This window comes from Herpailurus yagouaroundi, unplaced genomic scaffold, assembly GCF_014898765.1.
Source record: "Herpailurus yagouaroundi ecotype Mexico unplaced genomic scaffold, PumYag 192, whole genome shotgun sequence".
Classification (NCBI taxonomy): Eukaryota; Metazoa; Chordata; class Mammalia; order Carnivora; family Felidae; genus Herpailurus; species Herpailurus yagouaroundi.
In genome coordinates this window covers 2,408,461-2,432,381 of record NW_024412423.1, presented here as the reverse complement: position 1 = coordinate 2,432,381, position 23,921 = coordinate 2,408,461, and the positions used below count along the sequence as shown (strand labels likewise).

At 36.1% G+C, this 23,921-nt stretch overlaps 1 protein-coding gene across 3 annotated transcripts in view; it reads right to left on the bottom strand.

The window, feature by feature from the left end:
• Positions 1-332: 332 nt before the first annotated feature.
• YTHDC2 (YTH N6-methyladenosine RNA binding protein C2) overlaps positions 333-23,921 on the bottom strand; it is a 70,828-nt gene continuing 47,239 nt past the window's right edge. For 2 of the 3 annotated variants that reach the window (XM_040444255.1, XM_040444257.1), the window contains 8 exons: positions 23,632-23,827; positions 16,890-16,999; positions 14,884-15,176; positions 10,445-10,622; positions 4,356-4,559; positions 3,476-3,658; positions 2,181-2,272; positions 333-2,079 (listed from right to left, as the gene is read on the bottom strand). In XM_040444255.1, the coding sequence (XP_040300189.1) occupies positions 2,192-2,272; positions 3,476-3,658; positions 4,356-4,559; positions 10,445-10,622; positions 14,884-15,176; positions 16,890-16,999; positions 23,632-23,827 (1,245 nt within the window). In that variant the 3' untranslated portion in view covers positions 333-2,079; positions 2,181-2,191. Of the gene's footprint in view, positions 2,080-2,180; positions 2,273-3,475; positions 3,659-4,355; positions 4,560-9,404; positions 9,708-10,444; positions 10,623-14,883; positions 15,177-16,889; positions 17,000-23,631; positions 23,828-23,921 lie in introns of those variants that run through there. The other variant, XM_040444256.1, reaches the window with a different exon arrangement.

The following is a 23,921-nucleotide window of genomic DNA, read 5'->3' as shown; positions in this document are numbered from 1 at the left end:
CGCCAATCTCTGCTGTAATTGGTAGAGTGAGGCTGGGGTGTTCAGTGGATATAGTGGCACATCACCAAAATGCAGTGTCCTGACTGAATGCAAGGTGAATGGCTGCGTAGTTTACCATATTCAAAAGATTTTATGTTGAACACATCTTGAGCTTTTTTTTCCATCCCCTTGTGGTAATGAGGCAAATTTTTTCAAGAAAGAGATACTGATGTGAAATCATCACCTTCTATACATCAATTTAGTATTCTTCAAGGTGTTTGAAACTCATTAATATCTCAAGGGATATTATTGATAAGCCCTAATATAGAGCATCAGAAATAATAAGACCTAAATAATTTAACAGAATTTCATTTAATAAGTATATTTAAAGTTCATCTCTTCCAAAAACAGCATTTTAATTACATTCAAATTGTGTTCATTTTAAATATCAACAAACTCATCATTTACATACAGGGCTAGATATTAGAAAACAGAAGGACATTAAAACAAGTTTTATTTTTTAAAAGTTCTCACTTCCAAATTTAGAATACCATAAACTGTTAAATATATACCCAAACAAAATGTATATACAGTATCAGGAGAAAAAAAACACAAGTTGCTCTAATAGGGAAAAAAAACCTGTAATACACATACAGCAGAACATAATTCACATAGGCTCAATTTACAAGTGTATCTCAAAGTATAAAACAAACCAACAAAAAGCCAGTAACGACAAACACAGGCAAAATTCACAGCTGCCATTCTAAACTACTGCACCAACACACCATACTTTCCAAGAGAAAGACGGGTTCCCAAGATCTTATGTTGACCCAGGACTTTTCACTTCTTTTTTTTCAAATGCAGAAGCAAAAAAGCCTTAAGAGTTTTCTTCTTGCCTTTAGATTCATGTTGGTTTTTCTTCAATAACCCAAATATATCATGAGAAGTGCTATCAAAGCTGTTCTATTTAGAGCTCAATAACCAAGACATTTCTTTCATTCTGTATTTCCCTGTACCTCTATATTCCTTCAAAAAGCCACTGGGGAAACTTTACAGAGTGGTGGTAAAGAGATCAAATAATCCTGAGAAGACAAGGAAACAGGAGAGCTGGCACTATCACTGGTTTACCAAAAATTACACCCCCCCCCCCCGTTTATTAAACCATAAATGCAAAACAGTAAGAAATCCAAAAACGCAAGGAGCCTGAAAAGTACTGGAAAGCAAGCAGGAGGCATGCTGAATTGTGGTGTGGCTTTTGTTTGAAAGACATACACCAACCAGGCTCCTGCTAACTGCTGGGCACTTGTTGTAACATGCACCATTTGTTTACATTTTTAACTTGTCCAAGCTGAGTTTCTCTAGCCAAAGCAGAGAGGTCGTAATTACCGTGCTCAGGTAAGAGAGGTGTGAAGGTTGTAAGATGAGAGGAGGGGGTAAGATGCAGGACCAGGAATAAAACTAAGCACTAAATCTGATCCAGTCAAAGACAGGAAAGAACCCTGATTTTCTTCAGATTTTACTGCACTTTATAATCAAAGAAAAAAGAACATCTCTCCTTTTTTTCGTAATGTAGCTCAGGTTTAAAATGGCAGAATGAATAGTCCTTAACACACACTATTTGTAAAAGGGACATTTTTAGAATTGGATTGTTTTTAATGACAAACCTTAAGAGTTATTTAGCTCTTCTAAAATGGTGCTCAGAGGTACTGATACAGGCCCTTCTTAAAAGGAAACAACTTACTTTTCATTAAAAAAATCATCAATAAGAGTTATGAGTCAGTGTTTTCAACAAACGAAATGTTTAACTTTAAATTAAGTATGTTTTTCAAGTAACTGCTGTTGTGCCAAATAGTGTTACCTGCTACTATTTTATTCAAGTATAAACATATAATTAACAAACATTACATAATCATTCTTTATGATCACTATAAAAATTTAAATTACCCTTTTCTCTTTTATATGAAGATGGTGGTTCTAAAGTAACATTAAGCCGGAAAAGCCCATTCATTCATCACACACATCTATCTCCACCTCAGTTTTTAGAAGTCAGTGCATTCAGTGGTTATAAGTAGGTGCAATGTTCTTCTGTAGTTAAAAGATCTGAAAGAGTTAAAAAAAAAAAGGGGGGGGGGTAAGTAATTTGAAAGATATCCTTAACAATCATAAATACTGCCAGTACTCAAAGTCAAGTATAGTGTAACCTGAGTTCAGGTCAATCAGTCGTGGTTTTTTCTCCTGACGGAAGGCGTTCCCATAACTGGAGCAACTGTTCACCAACCTGAGGCTCGAGCTCCTGGATAAATCACAAGTCACACAACAAACACCGAGGGATATGGATTGAATTTTTTTTTAATCACCAAAACCTATGCTGATAGAAATGTAAGAGAAGTACTTTGAATTTCATTTTTCTACCAGAACATGATAAAACCATGCAACCTATGTTCAGGTTTGTGAAGTTCACTTCCAGACTTCAAGATTGTAGTTAACCCTCAAATACAGCAACTATTTGTGACAAAACGGTAAAGAGATTTCCAGGGAGTTCTTCTGGAGCTTTTTACTATGTGGCAATCATGAATTTTTTTTTAAATGGAGATTTACCAAAACCACTCCACTTCAACTTTCAAAGGTTTACTGTGAAACCTAGCGTATTCGATGTTTGGGGGGGTTGTTAAGAAATTATGATGAGTATATAACATTTTTATCTTAGGAATTAGGCTTATTTCAAAATCCTTAGTATAGAATAAAAATTAAAATATTCTGATACAACTGAAAAGAATGTCATTTATAGTCCTCTTGTGATACGATGTGCATTTAAAAAGAACCCAAATACTTTTCATATGGCGATTTAAAGCGAGCCACACTGGTTTAAATAGATTATTAGCCGTGTGACCTTAGAATAATTTCTCCTATTTCTCCTACCTAAAATTGAGCTAATAAAGCAATATGCATTAAATTAAATGACCTCATGGAAAGCAGCTAGCACAGCAGTCCATATATATGTTAATTCCCATCCCCTTAACCAGCTTAAAATACATGTCAGCAGCAATGATGAAGGCAAAGCAAACATAACAGAAACAAAACAAGTCATAAAAATATAAAAAGGCTGTTTTTATATTGCATCATTAGTTAAGGCACACAGATGTCAGATGCTGTTGTTACCCTCAGTGAGATTACTTCAGAATTACACTCCATTTTGATCAGAGCTTCAGTTACTAAGACAACGGGAGCCTCCATGAAGTAACTTATGAAAGACTTTGTCCGTAATGATGGAGAGAAGTCAAATTTACCAAATGTTAAAAAAGCAATAAGCTCTGTCAAACACCCGTACGAGCAGGTTTTTATACTAACTCTTTTCCAAACCTGAGCCACCGTCTCCCGTGTGCACACAGAATATACAATTTGTACTCCTACGTCTCCCTCTCAAACGGACCACTGCGTAGCAGCAAAACAAAACCAAGAGACCAGAGGAAGGCAAATATGAAAGGCCACCGTATACCTGCCCGTCTCTGCTGATCTGGACCTTCTTGTTGTCGTTCCAGGGGTTAAGTAGATGGTGTGCAAACTGGAAGGGAAGACTCTCCTTCCGGACCCACTCCACCTTAAACACTCCTCCCAGTCCAGCGGAGCCCCAGTCCTGGCTCTTCTCCCTTCCTATCTCCGAAGACATCCTAGAAAATCCCTGTGGGTCAAATGAGGGCAAGGGGAAAGGTAAGGAGGATATTAAATGTCTGAATAAAATTTACCAGAGAAAGCTCTCCATTTTTTTTTCTTTAATTTTAAGGTAAAGTGTAATATAAAAACAACAGATATCTAACAAAAACAAAAAGAAGTTGTTGTTTTTTATAAAAAAGATGTATTAGCACATTTCTAGCCTTCTAACATAATTTTAGTACGAACAGATATTTTCTAAATAATGTATTAACAGCCCTAAACCCACATTTATTCCATGATAAATGGATATACTCTAACCTATAAGTTTTACTTCCAAATATTATACTTCAAGTCAAGATGAGTTAAGAAACATACTCAAGTTTCTGGATTGTCAATTCTAACTTGCTTGCCTATTTAAATAAACATTTTACCAAAAAAGTCAAGCTTCTCATTACTCTTAATCCACCTGAGAAACAGTAAATCTAAAGTTACCTTCAGAAGGAGAAATGGTTTATCTAAAGAGATTCTGGTAAGACAAGGAAAACAAAGGGATCCCTATTAGCATTCCCCTGAAGAGGTACAATACATTCCTCATTCTGTCAAGCAAAATGCAGTCTTGCATTCTGATGCAATAAAAAGCCAGGGTGTTTTTGGTTTTTGTTTTAATCTCTGTGGTCTAACCTGCAGCCAAAACAACCCCATTTTACTGGTTCAGGATGGCTCACCTGGAAATGTCCAGATCCTTGAACAGAAAATACCAAGTAAACCATGCTGCTTTCCCAAAAGGCTCGATTTAGCTTCCGCTCATTACTAGGGGTTGTAGACCAGATACCCTTCTGCTGAGAAATTTCAAGGTTTCTCAAATTGCTACTCTTCATTATGAAGTATCGAATAGGCATGTTTGGTCTTGGTGAAGGAGATTTTGAGCCCTATAAAAGAATGCATAAGTTCTTGAAAGGTAATTTGACCTTTCAAAATCAATAGGCTCCATTAAATAACATCTTCATAAACATATGAACCAAAGTATTTTACCAAATATCCAACAAGTGCAAATAGCTCCATTGTGCCTGAAAAGCTACACAAGGCTCCCTCAGAATGAGGTTACAGAGCCAAAACCAAGCACTCATTTTCAGAGCATTCAAAATCTCTTATCAAGAAGGATTTGGGATTATAAACTTTGATTTATATTCCAAATGTATTTTCAGAAACTATTTTAATACACTTTCAAAGGCTGAAAACAAAGCAAAAATTTGCTCCAGCTTCCCGCCTGGATACAGCTTCTAGGCAACAGTGCAGGGAAGGGAAACAGAATCCAGCAGTCTCAGTGAACTGCAGAGAGAGAGCCTGGAATTGAGAGGCCAGGGTTAGAATTTGCACAGCAGTGTGCTGGATATAAGAGATTTGCACAGAAGGAGAGTTCCCAAGGAACTGAAGAAGGGTACCCACAAGTTTCTGACAAGTACTGACCTGCACGTGAGTGAGAAAACATGATTTAACGCCAGGGAAAGATCCAGACAAAAGCAGTAAACTAAGTAATTCCTGGAGCTCACACGGGGTTCAGAGTATTTGCTGTTCTCCCCAGCCAGAATGGAAACAACTGTTAATACATAGGGCATCAGCCCATAGAAGGCTCATGCCTTAGTACTGAAACTAAATTAGTACCAGAATAAAATCTGCTCAGGACCTGCTATAACACTTAAAAGAAAAATCTTAAAAACATTTAACTGATTGCCACTTACTTAGCGGTATACCAGAGAGATGTCTGACACTACTTAAAGGAATACAACAAAAATCTAGCAGCCAAATGAAATTATAAGGAATGCAAAGAAACGGAGGAGAACAGATCCATAACCAGGGAAAAAATGAACCAACAGGAAAAGATTCACATCTGACAGATGATGGAATTAGGAGACAAAAAAATGTCAGAGCAGCTATTATAAATATATTCACTGTGTTCAAGAAGGTAAAGTAAACATGCATGTGCCTTAAAGGAGAAATGGAAAGTGTTTTTTAAAGGCCCAAAGGGCATTCTAGAGATGGAGATATAATATTTAAAGTGAAAAATACATTAGAAAGAATGCACAGCAGATGAGACACTACAAATAAGAACATCAGTGAACTTGAAAACATAGCCAGAGAAACCATCTCAAATGAAACAAAGAAACCAAAAAAGAATTGAAAAAAATGAAGACAGCCTCAGTGACCTATGGTATAGTATCAAGTGGTCTTGCACTTGTATATCCCTAGTCCCAGAAAGGAGGGGGAAGCGGTGAGACATAAAAAATACGTGAAGAAATAATTATCTTAATTTTTCCATATTTGATGGAAACTATGAATACATAGATTAAATAAGAACTACAAACGGGGCACCTGGGTGCTTCAGCCAGTTAAGCTTCCGACTCCTGGTTTCAGCTCAGGTCATGATATTGCAGTTTGTTACTTCAAGTCCCATGTCGGGCTCTGTGCTGACAGTGCACAGCCTGCTTGGGATTCTCTCTCTCACTCTCCGCTCTCTCTCTGCCTCTTCCCTTCTCTCTCTCTCTCTCTCTCTCTCAAAATAAGTAAATAAACTTAAAAAGATTAAAATTAAAAAAAGTTCTCATCATAAGAAAAAACATTTAAAAAAACTACAAATAGAAACATATTAAAATCAAATTGCTGAAAACCAGTGATAAAGAGAAAATCTTAAAAGTAGGTAGAGGAAAAAGATACATTATATACAGAGAAACATTATATACAGAGAAACAAAAATGATAGTAAACCTCCCTCAGAAACTGTAAGCGAGAAGATAATGGAGTGACATCTTTGCAGTAACAAAAGAAAACCACTGTCAACCTAGAATTATATACACAGTAAAAACAGCTTTTGGGGCGCCTGGGTGACTCAGTCGGTTAAGCTTTCAACTCTGGCTCAGGTCATGATCTCATAGTTCGTGAGCTCAAGCCCCATGTCAGGCTCTGTGCTGACAGCTCAGAGCCTGGAGCCTGCTTCGGATTCTGTGTCTCCCTCGCTCTCTGCCCCTCCCCCACTCACAGTCTGTCTGTCTCTCTCTCTCAAAAAATGAATAAACATCACAAAAAAATTTTGAATAGCTTCCAAAAATAACAGTGAAAAATGGTTTTTCAGACAAAAGCTTAAAGAATTCATTTCCAGAATATCTGTACCAGAGAAAATGTTCAAAGAAGGTTTCCAGACAGAAGCGTATGATCCAAGATAGAAATCCTCATCAACACAAAAGAATAAAGAACACAAGAAATGGTAAATATTTAGTAAATATAAAACACATTTTTCTGACTTTTGGTACAAGATAATTTACTATGAAGGAAAAAAAAACCAATACACTGCAGCAAGTATAACAAATATACAAATAAAATGTATGAGACAAGTAACACAAAGAACTAAAGGGTAAAATAAAAATACACTGTTGCAAGGTTCTCAAACTATACCTGAGGTGGCATAAAACTAATTCAAGATATACTAGGGAAAGTTAAAAAATGGCTACAGTAGTGAATTCTACCAAACATTTAAGGAAAAAATCATATCAATCCTATGCATCTCTTGCAAAAATGAAGTAGAAAGAAAACTTCCCAAATAATCTTATGAGGCCAGCATTACCCTGATACCAAAACAATACAAAAATAACACAAGAGAACTACAGAATATCCCTCATGAACAAAGTTCCCAAATTTAACAGAAGTTCTGATTAAGCAAAATCAAATCCATTAATATTTAACACCATAATATGTCATGATCCTGCGAGGTATAAACATTAGAAAAGCAGTCAACAAAACCCACTTTATTAATAGAAGAAAAAAAATTGTGTTATCATTTCAACAGATGTAAAGACAAAAAAAGCACTGAACATAATTCAACATTTATTCCTAATAAACCCTCTCAGCAAACTAAATCCAAAAAGAAACATCCCACAGTTACATTATGATAAGTGGTGACAGATTTAATGAGGGATGGGGGTTGGGAGGGGGGGTTGTTTTCCCTCAAAGGTCTGTTCTCAACACTGTTATTAAACATTTTACTGGAGGTTCTAGCCAGAGAGAACAGACAAGAAAAAAAATAAACAGAATCAATACTGGAAAGGAAAAAAGTGAAACTACCTTTATTAATAGATGAAATGGTTATCCATGTAGAAAGTCCTGAGAAATCTCATATAAAGCGAACAGAATTAATAAATGAAGTAAGATCACGGCATATTGGGTAAATATACAAAGGTCAAATGTATTTCTAAATCATAGCAATGAACAACTGGAAATTAAAAATTTTACAAACAGCATCAAAGATATAAAATATTTAGTGATCAACTTAACAAAAAATGTATAATACCTGAACTCTGAAATTTACAAAACACTTGTGAAAAATTAAATATCAAAAGAAATGCATATATATACCACACTTAATAGATTATAAAACTAAAAACTGTTATCAATTTTCTTCAAACTGATCTACAAATTCAATGCAATTCCACTCAATACCAAAATATGTTTCTGTAGAAATTAACAAGCATTTTCTAAAGCTTATATGAAAGACCATTAGAACACCCTGAATACCAAAACAATTTTTTTATTATTTTTTGAATGTTTCTGTATTTTTGAAAGAGAGGGAGACCAAGCAGAAGAGGGGCAGGGAGGGGAGGACAGAGGATCTGAAGCAGGCTCTGTGCTGACAGCAGACAGCCTCATGTGGGGCTCAAATTCACAAACCATGAGATCATGATCTGAACCGAAGTCGGACACTTAACCCACTCAGCCACCCAGGCCCCCCAAAACAATTTTTAAAAAGAACAAAAGAGCTGGAGAAAAAAATTAACTGGTTTCAACTTAGTATAAAGCTACTATAATCAAACTACCGTAGCAAAGGCAAAAACAGAGAAGTAGTATACAGATCAATGAAACAGGATACAGTCCAATAAATTGACCACATATTTACAGTCAATTGATTTTTGACAAAGATGCCAAGATAATTTCAATGGGAAAAGGAGAATCTTTCCAACAAATGGTGCTAGAACAATTGTATAGGCAAATGCCAAATTATGATCCTTGATCCACCCATACTATAAACAAAACTTAACTCAAAACAGATCATATGCCTAAATATAAGAGCTCTCACTGTCACACTTCTAGGAGAAATACTTTGTAATCCTGAATTAAACAAAGACGTCTTAGAACACAAAAAATATGAACCATAATAGAAAAACAGATGACACCAAAATAGAAAAAAATAGATATGGTAGACTTTATCAAAATTAAACACTTGCTCTTCAAAAGACACTGTTAAGGAAATGAATATGCAGGCACAGCCTATTAGAAAAAGTTGCAAAACATATATAATTAAGACTTGTATCTAGAAATATATTTTTAAATCTTACTACTAAATAAAGAAGACAACCCATAAACAACCAAAAAAGTTGAACAATCTGAACAGCTACTCCACACCAGAAAATTCAGGAATGGTAAATAAGCACATAAAAAGATGCTCACCATCATTAGTCATCAGGGAAGTGTAAATTAAAAACAAAATGGGAGATCACTATATACCCACTAGAATGGCCAACAGTAAAGAGATTACTATTGTCAAGAATATGGAGTAAATGGGACTCTCAATAGATGATGGAAGGGAATAAAAAAAGTACAGCCATTTTGGAAAATGGTGGGGATAGCTTCTTGTAAAGATAAACGTACACTTAACCATACAACCCAACAATCCTATTCCTGGGTATTTACCCAAGAATAGAAACCATACGTACACACAACAACTTGCCCTCAAATATTATAGCAGCTTTATTCACAACAGCCCAAAAGTGGAAACAATCCAAATGTTCATCAACGGGTGAATGGATAAACATTCTATGGGTATGAGCCAAAGAGTGGAATACGATTCAGCAATAAGAAGTAATAAACTAATAATACACTGAACAATTTGGATGAATAAGCCAGTCACAAAAAATTACATGCATAGGATTCCATTTACAGCAAATTCCAGAAAAGGCAAAACTCTAGGGACAGAGAGCAGTTCAGTTCAGTGGTTGTCATGATCCAAGGGTGATGGCAATGTTCTGTACCTGGCTGTGATACAGTTACATAATTATATACATTTGTCAAAATTCACTGAATTGTACAAAGTGGTGAATTTTACTGTGCGTATCTAAATAAAGGTATTTTAAAATAAAAACCTCAAAACCTAAGAATGCAAATCCACAAAAAACATTTTATTTTCCTCTTATTTAACAAGAGTGTTTCAGCAGATATTTTCCTCACCAGAACACAACATATAGCTAAATAACCCTAATGAAATACTTACTTAGTACCAACAACAGGAGAAATAAAAGTAACATATTCTAAACATTTGAAATCATTTGTATTACAAATTTTTTAAAAGATGCATAGTTCTCAATTCCCTACCAACATCTATCTTCCTAACCCCACCCTGTCTTGTATTTTTTTAATATAACCACTGTATTGGAAAAATCAATAAATAACTGAAAAAAAAAAACTAATTTGAGACCATCTTTTTAACAAAAAAGGTTCTAATGATACAGAAAGGAAATAACAGATGGCTGAGTTATGGCATATAACTCAGTAAATGATCAGTTAGTTTTAAAACATCCCAAGATGGTAACAATGAGAAATGTTTGGCAAGCAAGAAAGACTAAAAAATTTACTCAAGGTGTTTCAAGTTTACCAGATTCAATTTATATCAAGAACAAAGACCATGATGAGTAACTGAAAAGTAGAACTGTTCTATAATTTTGCTTAAATCTGCAACATTAGATGTGCTAGGGATCAACTTGTGGATACCCTACCTTTCCTGAGGGTGGAGGAGAAGGGCTGGCACAAGGACTTGGGTAACTACTGCTGTCTGTAGATTTCACAGAAGACTGATCCGATCGGTCATCAGTGCTTCGTTTAGGATGTAAAATTCCTCTATCTTTGTACTTCTGAGGTGGGTGTAGTGCTGGAGATGGAGATTTCATCAATACTCTTGAGTGAGAAGGAGGAAGCAAAGATCGGTTACATACTAGCTCGTGATTGAAAGCAGATGCCATTTCAAACCAAAGTTTCAGGGGCGTTATGATTTACGGAATAGTATTTAAAAAGGGAATTTCATTCTTCTCTTACATTTTTTTTTAATTTTTATTTTTGAGAGACAAAAAGACAGCACAAGTGGGGTAGGGGCAGAGAAAGACACACACACAGAATCCAAAGCAGGTTCCAGGCTCAGAGCTGTCAGCACAGAGCCTGACATGGGGCACGATCTCACAAACCATAAGATCATGACCTGAGCCGAAGTCGGACGCTTAACTGACTGAGCCACCCAGGTGCCCCCTCATACATTTAGAAGTTTAATACCATCAGGGACATTAAGGGACACTTACAGAAAGAGGTAAAAATATATGTATTAGCGATCTACAGAAGTCCTTAACTTAATGTTAACAAATACTCAAAGTATGATTTCCCTTATAAAATTCCTAGGGGCGCCTGGGTGGTGCAGTCGGTTGAGCGTCCGACTTCAGCCAGGTCACGATCTCGCGGTCCGTGGGTTCGAGCCCCGCGTCGGGCTCTGGGCTGATGGCTCAGAGCCTGGAGCCTGTTCCCGATTCTGTGTCTCCCTCTCTCTCTGCCCCTCCCCCGTTCATGCTCTGTCTCTCTCTGTCCCAAAAATAAAATAAACGTTGAAAAAAAAAATTTTTTTAAATTCCTAGCCTCTTGTATGATGGTTTAGGAAAAGAGGTCTTTCACATTCCTGGGAGTCAGGAATTTTATAATTTTTCTAAAATTATATGTCTTTGTGGAATAACCAGACATAAAAAAGAAAAGATATTATTGAGTACATCCTAAAGTCATTCAATAGTAAAGTTCACAGCACCACCTATAAATTATACTTGTCAAAATACTGGATTTAATCAAGCCGTGAGAGCTAACTGCCAGTTTACACAAAATATATATGGTATGGCAACAAATAATGCCAAGAAGAAACAGACAAATCCAGAATGTGGTACACCTCACAGTATCACCACCCCACTTTCTTCAAAAAAGTCGAGAGGACCTGCTCTGGATCACGAGAGACTCAAGACACATGACGCCCTGAGAAATGCATGAGCCATTTTACTGGGACTGATCATTGGAATTCGATTATGTAGGAAAAATTCCTCTATTTTTAAGAGATGCATATTTAAATATGGAAGGGTAAGATGACATGATATGTGGGATTTATTTTAAAATATCTAAACCAGAAGCATTTGGGTGGCTCAGTCAGTGACTTTGGCTCAGGTCATGATCTCACAGCTCGTGAGTTCGAGCCCCACCTTGGGCTCTGTGCTGACAGCTCAGAGCCTGGAGCCTACTTCGGATTCTGTGTCTCCGTCTCTCTCTGCCCCTCCCCTGCTCCTGCTCTGGCTCTCTCTCTCAAAATAAAAATTAAAAAATTTACAAAACTTTTTTAAAAAAATAAAATATGTAAACAAACAAAAAAAGCAGGAGAGAACAAAGAATATTTGGTTAGATACAGATATGGAGTTCATTACGGTATATCATTTAGTTTGCTGTGTTAAATAATATTTATAATAAGCGTTTAAAACAAAAAATGATGTGTTCAATAATTCATAAGCTTCCAGAGAGTCTTGTAATTAATAATTACTCTTCCTTCAAGACAAGTTAAAATAGCTTATCCCCACAATTCGCCCCTGCTTCAATCAGTATCTTTAATCCAGGATTATTTCTTTCACAAATGAAATAAAATAGTTAAAGCCTAAAGGTATTAACAAAAGAATATATAAGGAATGCACATCTGAATCATCAACAACTTAAGAAGTATAAAAAACAACCTTTCAGGGGTTTTTTCCTTCATGAATTGATGTCCAATGCATTATCTAAATTCAACCCCTAAAATCCCATCGTTCCTACCCTAGAACCTCAGAGACCTGAAAATTAGGCAAAAGAACTTAATGACGGTAAAACCGGGACTCAAACTCACAAACCAATAAGATCATGACCTGAGCAGTAACTGAGTTGGATGCTTAACCAAATGAGCAACTGAGGCACCCTAAAATGTTTTTATTTAAAGAAATTATGAGGGCGCCTGGGTGGCTCAGTTGGTTGAGCGTCCGATTCTTGGTTTTGGCTCAGGTCATGATCTCAGTTTGTGGGTTCAAGCCCCACATCGGGCTCACGCTGTCAGAAAGAAGCCTGCTTGAGATTCTCTCTCCCTCTCTTTCTGTCCCTCCCCTGCTCGTGCTCTTTCTCAAAACAAATAAACTTAAAAATTTTTTTTAATTAAAAAAAAATTATGTACCATATATCTTGCCAATGTACAGTGAAAACATGAACTACAGATACTTTTTCTCTAAGAAGTAATCCCACAGACTGTAATTTCTCCTTTCAAGTATAAATTTTCCTAAGAGTCCTCATTCTTTTCCCCACCAAATATATCAACTTCAAGGCATTATCTATCAATAACACCAAAAGCCTGAAAGTAGATGAAGTTCTGTATCTCCCTGTTCAACAGGTAAGAACGAAGAGTGCCAGACTACAACTTGTAAGGAAATGAAAATGGTATCACAGGTGAAAAACTGAATTTATAAGACAATATCTGAATTGTAACTAATATTACACTTTATAATTTTAATTGTATTAAATTTATTTTACTAAATAAGCATGTATTACTTTTATTGAGAAACAAGTAGCCTTTCTCCTAAAAATGTGTGTGTATGTGTGTATATATGAATATATAGGCACACACGTATATACATCTGTATGTATACACACAGACCCATACATACACAACACACAGAGTCTCTACGAACCTAACATATTTTTATAGATGGGCCTAGGAATAACACTACCACCTAGCAATGTCTATGGAAATCTATTCCCATATTCTAAACCATTTTTCGAGTAAGCTTTTAGATTGATATTTCCAAAAAGTGAGCAGTGTCTAAGAAGAAAATGTGCTTTTCATTCTTCTATCGCTCAGGAGGGCCTACATCAGAGAGAAACATTCAGGAACGCACATGATGAAAAGGTTTTCTTGGCAAACGACTGAATTATTCCTCAAATGCAGTATGTGAAGAACTTGGAAACCAGTACGAATTACTTCTCTGTAATTCAAGTCGGACCTAATGAAGCCTTATGCTTCATTCAAATGTGCAAATCTGACCAAAAGAAGGTACAAACAGCCCCATTCGATCCTTACAAAACAGTAAACATCATGTATCTTTTATGTTTCCACTGTTCTATTTTTCTTTTTAACAATGAAATATTCTTACTACACAGACTTTCTACCAGTACTGCCGAAACCAGCATCACAGGCAAGAATGTCGTGTTCATTATCAATTCTAACAGGGTAAAAAAAAAATTTTTAACTGATATAAAGAAATTCTGATTCTTATAAAATATAAATTTGATTCTAACAAATGGGGTTTTTATTACACAACAAATATTTCTGAATCATGGCCAATGATTCATTATAACCACTATTATATCATCATAATACGTTTTTTGATAAATAATTCAATATAAGAACTCTCTTATTAATAATAATCATATAGTAAATAAAAATACCATGTATAATTGCTAAATGTTAGAAAGAAAAGAAGAACCTGGCTAAACTGTAATAGATTTTGCCACTAGAGTAAATTTGTTTACTTCTGCATCATATGTCTCTGCTGGATAAAATAAAAACTCTTTGAAGGAAGAGCTCTTGTCTGTTTGGTACACTGCTATCTCTCTTACACCAAGAACAACACACATTCAATGTGTCACTGAGAAAGTGAATGAATAATTGATCTTCTGTAGGAATACTAGTCAGCACTACTGATACCCAGGTAAGACTTGTGAAGAGGCTGTTCTTTTAAATGGCCATAACCCATACTTCTTGCTACAAGACATATGCGAAAGATGTTGCTTGCCATATATCAACTAAAATACAGAATTTTAATATACTGCTATCTTTTTAATAGACCCTAAATCTGTGAAGTCTTGAAATTAAACATTTTTAGTCTTTCCCAATAAAAAAATCTCCTTATTAAATGACTCACAGATACCAGTAGCTTAAAATCCCTCATATTATCTTACTACTTACAAGAACTATGTTTTAAAAGTAAAACACTCTTCACATTTTATCGTAACCTTTTACGTACACTCTAAGCAATTTTTAAATATTATTAAAACATCCGACTCTATGAGAAATAACTCATTTTCCTGGAGAAAATGTCCCCGTTTTGATAAAATGGTATAAATGTACCTTTCTGCAGTAGCAGACTCATCAGAAAATTCAGTATCTGCGGAAGTTTTCCTGCTATTATTGGACCTCCAAGATGATGCCAAAGGAAGTTCTTCTGAAGACATAGGCCTTGGCCTCTGGCCTATCCCAGACGGCTGCTGTAAACCTGCACACTGTTCCTCAGTGCTTAAAACAGCTATAATTGCTCTTATGGTAGCTTCATCAACTTGAGACCAAGGTTTGGATGGAGCTCTCATTCGGCGTAAAAATAAGCTGTGCCACTTCTGTCTGAGCTGCAGCAATAAACTGGCTGCCTGTAATGAAAGTTCAAACAGGTACAAGCAAAATGTATACCCTACTTGCAAGACACCCATTTACTAGTTAAAGACTGCAACTGTTTCCAAAGAACACTCTGCAACTTGTAAGGAGTTAATGTATTCTAAGGTATTACATTTTATGTAATTTACTATTAATTTCATTCTTTTTGTTGCCCGAACGAGATAAAAATTCTTATTTACCATATTGAAGGCACTAGAGACACAAAATCAAATGAAACAGTCCGATGGAAGAGACGGTAAACAATGTGTGGCAGAGTGTGATTAAAACTGGAAATGGTAACAGCACAGTAAATGAAGAAAAATACATTTAGTTCCATTCGTGCTTTAGTGCCTACAGAACATCCAGATGATGATGCCCAGAAGGCAGCTAGATTCACAGAAAGGTTCACAGAAAGGCCTAAGCTAAAAATATAGACAGACTTGGGAGTCATCATTGCATAAGTGGTTACTGAATCTACACAGAGAGGTAAGGTCCCTGGAGATTGTACAGAGACATAAAAAGACCAGAGAAAGGCCTGGAGTAGTAGAGAATATCTAACATTTAAGGCACAGACACATAGAGAAGAGTCAGTGAAAGAACCTAAGAAGGAATGACCTTTGAAGAAAGAAGAATCAGGAAAGATTCATGTCACGGTTAACTTGTGACAAAGACGTTGGGACAGGGGTGAGGAGGAAAAATGAGGAAGGGCAGAATTATGAAAGGAAGGGTATGGACAATAAATAGTGCCCAACAGGAGAGAAAGAATGAATTCAAGGACGGCAGGCTGGCTTGGACAATGTGGGGCACATGCTGACCTTGGCAAGTACAGTTTCAGTGAAGGGAATGGCTGGTGAAAAGGGAAGTGAGACAACTGTCGGCTGAAGTGATGAATGAACAGACAGTAAAAAAGTTAAACCTAGCCAGCTGTCGATTACTGACAGCTCAGCCGACCACATCCCCCCAAAAAAGGATACAGAATGATCTTTTAATACTAACAGTTGACAATTAGAAGTGATTCAATGATGTAACAATCACACTGCTTCAACTTTTTCTTTGTTGTAGTTTTCAAATTGTTAATTTTAGCTATTTAACAGATTTTAAAAGCAAAATAATCATGCTGTATCTAGTCTCAGAGTTCAAGTCTAAATGTTTATGTGAAAAATTATTGCAGCAAACTTTCAACATGACAAAGCAACTTTAAACTCTAATTTAGCCAAATGAAATATAATCTGAAATTATATTACAACATTTCCCTTGTCTTTAAACTGTCTGGTGTAACAGAATATTGATTTAGTGGATTTCACCACTTAATACACATTCTCCTCCTTTTCTTCCCCCAGTAATATTATTGACCAAAAATGTGCATTTCTGGGGCATCTGGGTGGCTCAGTCGGTTAAGCATCGGACTTCAGCTCAGGTCATGATCTCACAGTTTGTGAGTTTGAGCCCCGTGTCGGGCTCTGTGCTGACAGCTCAGAGCCTGGAGCCTGCTTCAGATTCTGCCACACCAAGGCTTTTCAAATCCTCTATTAAAATAAACCCCATGGGGTATGTCAGAGAATGCATGAGGGCCCTGTGAAAACTGAAAAACAAACTATATTCTCAAGTACTAAGGGCTCAATAGTAAAGATATAATTTTCATCATGCTGTATGTCAATTCGTACTACCAGAATGAAAGAAACTTACCACACTACTGAAAAGCAACTTACCTCAGGCTCTAGTTTGAAATTGAGCCACTCATCAAGTTTCAAAGCTGCCAAATTAGCAGTGATTCTGTCCTCCATTTCACTATCACTACTGTCATTAGGAACACCATCCGCTGTTCAAACACATATTGAAAGGAAAAAATTTCACTCTTACCACCATATAGCAAAAGAAGTAAGTAAACACAGACACTGTGTATTTACACAAATGCTCCATACTAAGAGTTTGGGTGTGGAGCTCTTCAAAGCTAGCAGTTCACAAATTAAGTCTCAATACTTACAAAAAAAGGGGGGGGGGGGCGAAGCAAGGCATAATCTCTATAATCTCTAATCAAAATGCAACAAAATAAAAAAGACTATAACTTGAAAATCAAAACAAAGAGCACATGGGTGGCTCAGTCTGTTAAGCATCCAACTCATGATTTCAGCTCAGGTCATGATTTCATGGTTCATGAGTTCGAGTTCTGCACTGAGAGTGCAGAGCCTGTTTGGGATTCTCTCTCTACCTCTCTCTCTCTCTCTCTCCCTCCCTCCCTCCTTCTCAAAATAAATAAATAAACTTTAAAAAAAATCAAAACAAAATCTTTAAATAATAACTGAATAAAGATGAAAACTAAGAATATAATTTAAAAAGGGAAGAAAACAAGAAATGCTCATGTAAATTCATAGGTTTCAATTTAAAAGAAGAAAAGGAGAAACCACGCCCATAACTACATCTTAGAAAAACAGTATAAACCCCAAAGGAAAAAAAAAAATGAAGAAAACAGTGAGGGAAAAAAACTGATATATTAGATAAAACAAAATGGCAGTAGTCAAAACTATAATCCAGTTCCTTGAAAAGATGAGGCAACCCTCTGGTAAGTTTAATAAAGGGAAAAGGAAGCTCAAATCCATATACAAAATCAGATCTGAGAATAAGATTATAAAAATTAATACAAACTGTTTTAATCTAAGAAGATCCAGTATCCATAAAAAATAATAAATTTGAAACATTCAAAGAAATCTATTCTTTTGTACGAAACAAACTGAAAAAAAAAAAAGAAATTACCAAAACAAAGAACAAGAGGTAGGAAAGCCCAGACTATTTCAGGAAAAAACCAAAGCTGTCCTGAAAGAACACCAAACACAGAAATCCAGTTCATCAAGTCTCTCAAACTTTGAAGAAAACAAACAATGGCCAATTCCTTGCATGAGACAAGTCTGAACTAATCCTAAAACCTGATATAAATAAATAAACAAACATTTCTGAATATTCCCAACACACATACCTCACTAATGAGCAATTTTAAATAAAATGCTAGCAAAATATGAGCAATGCAGTAAGTCCTCCTTAGTCCAAGGAAGTTTTATTCTTATGATAAATATGATAGTCCCATAAGAAAATATATACAGTACAACAGCAGGCTAAATAAATTTTGATATGAACAAATGCCCACAAGCTATTTAATAAATTTCAAAATGTGTTTTAAAACTTCAAAAAAAGAGGGGCGCCTGGGTGGCTCAACTGGCTAAGCGTCCGACTTCAGCTCAGGTCACGATCTTGCGGTCCATGAGTTTGAGCCCCGCGTCGGGCTCTGTGTTGACCGCTCAGAGCCTGGAGCCTGTTTCGGATTCTGTGTCTCCCTCTTTCTCTGACCCTCCCCCGTTCATGCTCTGTCTCTCTCTGTCTCAAAAATAAATAAACGTTAAAAAAAAAAATTTTTTTTAATAAAAAAAGTTAAAAAAAAAATAAAACTTCAAAAAAAGAACAATTCTGGAGCAACTGGATGGCTCAGTCAGTGAAGCATCCGACTCTTGATTTTGGCTCAAGTCATCACCTCTCAGTTCATGAGATCAACCCCGTGTCAGGCTCTGCGCTGAGAGGACAGAGCCTGCTTGGGATTCTCTCTCTCCCTATCCTTTCCCTCTCTCTCCCCTCCCCTACTCATATGCGCTCCCTCTCAAAATACATAAGTATTTTTAAAAATTTTAATTTCAAAAGAATTCTTTTTTATTTATTTATTTTTATTTGAGAGAGAGAGAAAGAGAGAGAGGGAGAGCACGCACAAGTTGGGGAGAGGGTCAGAGGAAGAGACAGAGAATCTTAGCAGACTCCATGCTCAACACAGAGCCTGACACGGGGCTCGATCCCATAACCCTGAGATCCTGACCTGAACCGAAACCAAGAGTCAGACACTCAACCAACTGAGCCACCCAGGTGCCCCTTCTACCTTATTTTAATACAAGTACTTTCATTAAAACAAAAATTACTGTCATCGTCAATATCACTTTAGAATTTAAACCTTTAAATTGCAACAAGAAAAAGCAGGCCATTAACATGGTTTTCCCAAGTCATGAAAAAGAAATAAAAGGAATAAATTTTTATAACAAATTAAAAATGACCACTTAAAGGTACTCTAAGTTAATAGAAAGTCAGAAGGATTAGTAAGAGCTTAGTAAAGCAAGAGCAAATACAATATACTCTCCTGGGGGCACCCGGGTGACTCAGTCAGTTAAGTGTCCAACTTCGGCTCAGGTCATGATCTCACAGTTCAAGCCCCATGTTGGGGCTCTGTGCTGACAGCCCAGAGCCTGAAGCCTGCTTCAAATTCTGTGTCTCCCTCTCTCTGCCCCTCCCCCTCTCTCACTTTGTCTCTCAAAAATAAATAAACATTAAAAAATAAATTTTAAATATACTCCCCTGTTACATAGTATTCCTTACTAGAAGATCAGCAGGAAAATGACACAAAGAGAACCCATTCACTGTAGTAACTCAAGAACAACAACAAAATCTTAAGAATCATCGTAAGAATATACCCAACCTTTGTAAAACTTACCAAAGAAAAGATATTGCTAAATTTAATAAAATGTGAATAGAAGAATATACTATATTCCTAGAAGCAAACTCTTAATTAAAATCACAAAAGAACTATTGGTTACAGAAAAGATTACAAGAAGATGACTATTGAATATTCATTATTAAAAATAGGAAAGATTATAAAAAATAGCTTATAACAGAAAGGCAGAGTTACAGGGAGATCCTTTGCTACCAGACATAAGAACTTACTGAAAAACAAAATTACTAAACAAGATGGCACAACATAAAGGCAAAAATTTAAAGGAACAAAATATATAGAAAGTTTAAAAATGCCAAATGTAAGATGTAATAATGATAAAGATGCCAGGGGCACTTGGCTGTCTCACTTAAAAGATAGGTAACTCTTGGTCTCAGGGTTATGAGTTCGAGCCCCACACTGGATGTAGTGATTACTTAAATAAATATTTTAAAAAAAATAAAGATGGCAAATGTAATATACAACAATATGCAAGCTTTCAAAAAGAAGATAAAGATTATTTAATAAATGGTACATATGAAAGGAAAGCTGAAAAATATAATAACTGAAATGAAAAATAAATTAAAGGGAATCAACATCAAGTTAGATGATGCAGAACGGATCAGTGATCTGGAAGGCAGGGTAGTAGAAATCACCCAAGCTGAACAGCAAAAACTGAAAAGAATTTCTAAAAATTAGGATAGATTAAAGGGACCTCAAGGAGAGTGTCAAGCATACTAACATTTGCATTATATGAGTCTCAGAAAAGACAGTGGGGAAGTGCAGAAACTTTATTTGAAGAAACAACAGATGAAAACTTCCCTAAACTGGAGAAGGAAACAACATTCAGGTCCAGGAAGCACAAAGAGCTCCAAACAAGATAAACCCAAAGAGGTCCACCAAACATATAATTAAAAGCCCAAAAAGTAAAGATAAAGAGAAAAGAATACCTTAAAGTCAGCAAGAGAAAAAAAAACAATGAGTTACATACAATGGAAACTCCGTCAGGTTATCCAGCTGATTTTTCAGCAGAAACTTTGGAGACCAGAGGAATGGGCATGATATAGTCAAAGTACTGAAAAGAAGAAACTTACAATCAAGAATACTCTACCCAGCAAAATTATCTTTCAGAACTGAAGGAAAGACAAAGTTGCCCAGACAAACAAAAGCTTAAGGAGTTAATAACCACTAAACTGGCCTTACAAGAAATGTTATAGGGATTTATTTAAGCAGAAAAGGAAAGGCTGTGATTAAAAGTAAAAGAATTATGAAAGAAAACAATCTCACTGCTGAAAGCAAACATACAGTAAAGGTAGTAGGTCAACAACTTATAAAGCTAGTATGAAGGTTAAAGAGAAGAATAGTAAAACCTACCTACCCTAATTACTTAGAAGATGTACAAAATAAAAAGATATAAAATACAGTGTCAAAAAATAAAATGTAAGGTGAGGGAATAAAAATATATTGCTTTTAGAATGTGTTCAAACTTAACCACCAATTTAAAATGCACTGCTGTATACACAGGTTGTTATAGATGAACCTCATGGTAGCCACAACAAAAAACCTATCATAGATACATAAAAAATAAACAGAACGGAATCCAAATATAACACTAAAGAAAGTCATCAAATCACAAGGGAAGGGAATAAAAGATAAAAGGAACAGAGAAGAACTACAAAAACAACCAGAAAATGATTAACAACTAACATACCTATCGATAATTACTTTAAATGTAAAAGGACTAAATGCTCCAAAGACAGAGGGTGGCCGAATGGATAAAAAACAAGATCCATCTAATATGCTGCCTGTAAGTGACTCACTTCAGACCTAAAGAAAGAGAAGGCCTCAAAGTGAAGGGATGGAAAAAGATATTCCATGCAAATAGAAACTGAAAAGAAAGCTAAAATACCAATAATCGTATCAGGCAAAACAGACTTCAAGACAAAGATTTGAAGAAGACACAAAGAAGAGCCTTATAAAGGGATTAATCAAATAAGAGAATATAACAATTGTAAATATCTAAGCAGCCAACACAAAAGCATCGAAACATAGAAAGCAAGTATTACAAGATGTAAAAGGAGAAATTAACAGTCACACACGATAATGGTAGCGGAACACAGCATCTACTTCCAGCAATAGCAAATCATCCAGGCAGAAAACCAATAAGGAAACACTGGTCTCAACACATTAGACTAGGTGGACTTAACAGATATATTCAGAATATTCCATCCAGACACAGCAGAACACACATTCTTTTCTTTTTTTTTTTTTAATTTTTTTTTTAAACGTTTATTTATTTTTGGGACAGAGAGAGACAGAGCATGAACGGGGGAAGGGCAGAGAGAGAGGGAGACACAGAATCGGAAACAGGCTCCAGGCTCTGAGCAGTCAGCACAGAGCCCGATGCGGGGCTCGAACCCACGGACCGCGAGATCGTGACCTGGCTGAAGTCAGACGCGCAGCTGACTGCGCCACCCAGGCACCCCACACATTCTTTTCAAGTACATGAAACATTTTCCAGGATAGGTCGCTTGTTAGGCCACAAACCAAGTTTCAATATTTTTAGGAAGACTTATATCAAACATCCTTTCTGACCACAATGGTACAAAACTAGAAATCAATTATAAGAATAAACTGGAAAAAACACAAACACATAAAGCCTAAGCAAAAGGCTACCAAACAAACAATGGGCCAATGAAGAAATCAAAAAAGAAAGGAAAAAAAATACCTGAAGACAAATGAAAACAGAAACACAATGCTCTAAAATCTACAGGATGCAGCAAAAGCGGTTCAAAGAGGCAAGTTTATGGAAATATAGGCGCCTAAGTCAAGAAGCAGCAAACATCTCAATCTAACCTTGTACCTAAAGGAACTAGAAAAAGAACAAAGCCCAAAGTTAGTGGAAAGAAAGAAATGATGCAGATCAGAGCAAAAATAAATGAAATAAGAGACTAAAACACAATAGAAAAGATCACTGAAACGAAGAGCTAGTTCTTTCATGAATTGTTTTTAATGTTTTTTTTTTTAATGTTTATTTTTGAGAGAGAGAGACAGAGACAGAGTGTGAGTAGGGTAGGGGCAGAGAGAGAGGGAGACGCAGAATCTGAAGCAGGCTCCAGGCTCTGAGCTGTCAGCACAGAGCCTGATACGGGGTTCGAACTCACGGACCGCAAGACCTCAGCTGAAGTCGTATGCTTAACCACCTGCGCCATCCAGGCCCCCCTATGTTTATTTATTTTTGAGAGAGAGAGAGTGAGAGAGCGCAAGTAGGGGAGGGGCAGAGAGAGGAGGACAGAGGATCTGAAGGGGGCTCTGCACTGACAGGCTGAGAGCAGCGAGCCTGATGTGGGGCTCCAACTCACCAAATCACGAGATCATGACCTGAGCCAAAGTAAGATGCTTAACCAACTGAGCCACCCAGAGGTCCCCCGCTCCCGCCAGAACATTTTAAATGCATTATGCCACTTTTAAGTGATAGTATATTTTGCAGCCATTAATATAAAAGATTTTTTAAAACTTATATTCTGCATAATGAAAATAACAATGTAAAATAGCTTAAGAAATATGTAAAAATATTAAACATAATTTTTAAATAATATTAAAAAGTGTTTGCATAAGGGAAATGAGATCATGGGTCACTATTAATATTATTTCCTTAAACAATTACCTTTATTTATGTTAAACTGTTATTTAACTTCAAGTGGGAGAGAAAAGTAAACCTATCAAGATTAATCAAAAATGCACAAATCAATACCAAGTTACCTTTAGAAAAATCAATTTTAAGAACTGAGGTATACTTCAGTAGTTTCTAATTAGTCTTACCATATCAAAAGGGAGCTACTACTACATAAATTTTGGTAATTTCAAAATTTATTTGGTCCAGTGAAAAAAATTTCATTGCAGATAGATTTTCATTTCCTTCATAATCCATTTACCTCGAAATGATGAAGGTTCTTGAAGAGCGTTACTTGCCAATCTAGCTGGTCCACAGAACACCAATATAGTGACGGGTGTCACTGCTGAACAACATCGAATATTAGCTATTCTATGGGCCCTGGTCATTTCATCATAAATAAGCCAATCTGTAGGTAGTGCCTGAATCGCTGCAGCCTGACCATTGGCTGGAGGAATCTATTAGAAAAATGGATTGAAGAATTGTTAACTGTATGTCACCTAGTTTACCGGCAATACTTTTAAAATGTAAAAAGTCCCTCAATGAAACAGA